A 4,151-nucleotide genomic window follows, 5' to 3' on the forward strand; every position below is an offset into this window, starting at 1 on the left:
CTGGGAAGCCGTATTACATTAGGGTTGTTGATTTTCTGTTGTTATCCTCTGGTAAATGTTTTGAACTCCTAGCTCAGAGGGAAACTGTTTTTTTTTTTTCCATAGTGGATTAACGAAGGTTGACAACATCTGGAACATCCAGCGCACATTTCACCTTGATATGGCAAGACTACACACAAGGCGACCGCTTTCATAATTTAATTTATCAACAAACCGGTTTATTCATAGACTCCTCTTTCGCAGTCATGTCCCTCCCGGCTAAGGTGATCAGAGATGGACTTTTGGAGAAGCGCAGCAGCGGTCTGCTCCAGCTGTGGAAGAAGAAGCGCTGTGTGCTCACGGAGGACGGCCTGCGCCTGCACAAGTGTAGGAGCGCCGGCAGCGGCAGCGACGCGCAGACTCCTGCGTTCGGCTCCAAGGCTAAAGAGCTGCGCTTCGAGCGCATGGCCACCGTGGACTGCGTGGAGTACAAACGCGGGCTGGTGTACTTCACGGTCGTCATGGCCCCCGGAAAGGAGATTGACTTCAGGTGCCCCCAGGAGGGGACCTCTTGGAACGCGGAGATAGCGTTGGCGCTGGTGCGATACAAGAACCTCCAGGCGGTGCAGACCGGCAAGAACCGCCACCTGTCCTCCTCCTCGTCCCACATAGGGGATGGCGAGGAGCTGTGAGGGGTCAGGGGGGGAGAACCTGAAGGTAGGCTCCTTGTGTTGTTGTTGTTCTGTATTCAGTAGGTACTACATCCTTGCAATATAGGCTGCCTATTTAATCATTTGTTAATCTTCACTTGAAGATATACGGTAAAACGAATGTTTGTTTTGTTGAGTGTCACAATAAATTAAGTAGAGGCAGCCAAGTATTTTTAAACAAACTCGCTCACCCAGAGCAACACGTGTTGGCACAAAAAATACCCACGCACACGTCGACAACACCCCTCCACACACACACACACACACACACACACACACACACACACACACACACACACACACACACACACACACACACACACACACACACACACACACACACACAAACACACACACACACACACACACACACACACACACACACGAACACCCCCCCCCCCTACACACACACACACACACACACACACACACACATAAATACACACAGACCTAACACTGAAACTATGAGCAGTTGCTATGCAGCTGGGGAGCAGAGCCAGTCCTATCCCTCCATTTGTTCCACATTCCAGCATAGGATCTGATTATTGCCATCAGAGCAACCATGTGATGCCAGCCTCACGTACAGAGGCGGCTTATTAAATGCCACTCGTCAATAGCCAGCGTATGAATCTGAACTATGAGCTAATGGCCGAGGAATCCATGGCGAGAGACTTCTCTAAAAGAGCAGCAGTAGTCAACGCCTAAATTAACTTAGTCGCCATGGCAACAGCGTTATCTTAACTCGGCCAGACAAGCTGTCTCTACAGCTATGGCATGACAACCTTGGAACTTTTGTCACTGGACTCAATTCACTTAACAGAAGAGGCTGTAATAATATATGACATGTTTCCTTGATATCCCCCCCCCCCCTGCGTTTCTCTACAAAGAACAGAGCGAACACATAGGTTTTTCTGGGAGAAGACCCCATGGAAAGGAGGCAAAGGATCGAGGCCTCATCGCCAGATGAAACCACTCGCCGTTTCATTTGACTCCTGAGCTTGGATGATGACACAATGATGAAGATGTACACACACGCACTCCCTTCCAGGGAATGTTTGCTGATTCCCAGAACATTGGTCTTCAGGGCCAGCAGGCTGAAACCAAATGGGCAGTCTGGTTGAAATGAAGTGCTTCCGTTGTTATGTTTTCCAAGACTGTGCGTCTGAAGATTTGCCACAGACACTGCCCACCAGCGATATAGACTGGGAGCGAGGGAGTGGTCCATCTTGGAGCTCGGCTGCTGTATTCTACCAGTGCGTGGATGTCCCTGAAGAGATATTAATTTCTTAACAGGAACACTCTTAATTCATTTGGAGCGTTCATTTTTAAATGAAATGGTTGTACTGTATGACTCCAAATATGTATTTATGCACAGATGTTATGCTGAGGCTTTTAATGGGTATGCATGCCACAATATTAGTATTCACCTCCTATCCAATATTTGATTAAAAAAAAAAACACAAAGCAGTATTATATTCTAATAAAAACATATATTATGACCGCATCACTTTATCAGGCCTGGTTTTGATTGTTCTTGGGGAAGGAGTCAGGAAACACGGAGTAAACATAGAGACATATAGGGCGAGAGAGGAGCCAAATAGGACGGAGAGAGGAGTGAGCAGTTCACAAACCACTACAACGGCTCAGGTCTCGTTCAGCCTCCAACAGTGAGCGACTGTGGCGTTGGGCAGTAAGAAAAAAATGGTGGGCCTCATCTGGTTCCAATTATGGTTGTAACCTTGTTATTATGACTGCTGGAGGATAGGCAGAGTAAACACTGGACGGGGTGCTGCGCTGGAGTCAGGAAGGCTGCGTTCTGATCTTCTTGGGTGCTTGTTTGGGGCTCTTAATGAAAAGCACAATGGGCCCCCTGGCCTAAACACCCACCCACGTGCACGAGGTCAGCGCACTAATCCAATTAGCCAATTATGTTTGAATACATTGAATGCGTGGGCGGTTTGTTTTTCTGTGTTACTTTGTGTGTGTGTGTTTGTGTGTTAGTGTGTGCGTGTGTCTGTGTGTATGTGAGACAGTGTGTGTGTGTGTGTGTGTGTGTGCGTGCGTGCGGTAATAGGTGTATATCAGTGTGAGTATGTGTATGTGTGTTCATGTATGAATATTACCGTGTGTACGTGGGGTTTGTATGTAAAAACAAAAACTGTTGTGTGGTTGAGTTTGTGTGTGTGTGTGTGTGTGTTCTGCAGAAGGGGCAACTGGTAGAGAATAAAGAGTGGATTGTACGGACTTAGCTCCGGGAGCTGTGGAAAACCCCCGCTGGCCTGTGAGTCAGCACCGTAATGGGAGCTCTGGGCGGACAAAGGCCCAGACAACGGCGCTTCCACCTACAGAAGAAGAGGATCCACAACGCTTGGCTTTATTATTTTTGTGCTTTTTTTAGTGGGGTATAACTTTTACCTAAACCATCAACAGTGTCTGACAATGGCTGTGAGTGTTGTAGGTTGTGTGCGTGTGGCCGTGGGTGTGTGTGTGTGTGTGTGTGTGCGCACATGTATATGTGTGTGTGGGTCTTGTGGGCAGAGGGAAAGGTCTGGGTTTGTACACCTTATGGAATGCACTGTCCAAACACAGTGACCTCAGAGCAGGATCTCTGCTTTTTCTCAGTAGGCACACACAGACGCCATCCTCATCATCCTCATCATATATGGCCATGACATCTTCACGAAGATTTGCGAGACACATTTTATTATTTAAATCAGTGTATCACACAGCTGCTTTTTGGGACTGTAGCACTGATTATCACAACTACTTATAAAAGAAGCAATAAAATCTGGCAGATACATTTTATTTGCCTGATTTGGTTTGACTTGAGGTGGCCTCACAGGTCTCTTGTTTGTGTAAATTCCCTCCTTCTCTACCATCCTCTGCCCTACCTTATAGGACCCTGCGGACACCCGGATCTGGACGACTCCTGCCTCACTCTGAACCAATCAATGTGGACGGCCATTTTGGATAAATAGCAGTAGTGTGTCTCACCAAGATCGACATGACACGAATATGTGATCGGTGAAGTGACTGGTTCCTCTGTTGTAACCGAACCCTCCGGTCCCTAGTGCCCAACACCTCCGTAGCTATCTATCCATCCAGCCGGCCTTCCTTCCTTCCTTCCTTTCTTTCTTTCATTCTTCCCTTCTTTCTCCCTTCCTTCCTTTATTTCTTTCCCCAGTTCTTCCATTATATTCTTCTCCTTTCTTTCTTTCTTTCTTTCTTTCTTCCTTTCTTTCTTTCATTATCCCCTTCATTCTTTTTTTCTTTCTTTCTTTCTTTCATTCTTCCCTTCTTTCTCCCTTCCTTCCTTTATTTTTTCCCCCAATTATTTTCTTCTCCTTTCTTTCTTTCATTATCCCCTTCTTTCTTTCTTTCTTTCATTCTTTTCTTCTCCTTTATTCATTTCTTTAATTCTTCCCTTCTTTTCTTCTAACGTTAATTTTTTTCTGTCATTCT

General features: G+C 46.4%; 2 protein-coding genes across 4 annotated transcripts in view; both read left to right on the forward strand.

The window, feature by feature from the left end:
• phlda3 (pleckstrin homology-like domain, family A, member 3) lies at nt 1-3,650 on the forward strand. Of its 3 annotated transcripts, none has more exons than XM_084479638.1 (2): nt 1-696; nt 3,588-3,650. In XM_084479638.1, exon 1 carries the CDS (start codon nt 246-248, stop codon nt 669-671), a length of 426 nt encoding a protein of 141 aa, XP_084335764.1. In that variant the 5' UTR covers nt 1-245; the 3' UTR covers nt 672-696; nt 3,588-3,650. The 3 variants fall into 3 exon arrangements, with proteins under 3 accessions (XP_084335764.1, XP_084335762.1, XP_084335763.1); XM_084479636.1 differs by lacking the exon at nt 3,588-3,650 and adding an exon at nt 1,577-2,169; XM_084479637.1 differs by lacking the exon at nt 3,588-3,650 and adding an exon at nt 1,582-2,169.
• The window catches only part of tnni1a (troponin I type 1a (skeletal, slow)), a gene marked incomplete at its 5' end in the record, with an annotated part of 7,521 nt that continues 6,498 nt past the window's right edge, over nt 3,129-4,151 (forward strand). Inside the window, one exon of the mRNA XM_084479820.1 lies at nt 3,129-3,134. Within this exon, the coding sequence (XP_084335946.1) occupies nt 3,129-3,134 (6 nt within the window). The remainder of the gene's footprint in view (nt 3,135-4,151) is intronic.

The sequence above is a fragment of the Micromesistius poutassou genome, assembly GCF_964030765.1.
Source record: "Micromesistius poutassou genome assembly, chromosome: 15".
In the NCBI taxonomy this organism is placed as follows: Eukaryota; Metazoa; Chordata; class Actinopteri; order Gadiformes; family Gadidae; genus Micromesistius; species Micromesistius poutassou.

Bases quoted from the DNA above. Each gene is read 5' to 3' on its own strand.
- phlda3 (XM_084479638.1), top strand. From the start codon at position 246: ATGTCCCTCCCGGCTAAGGTGATCAGAGATGGACTTTTGGAGAAGCGC.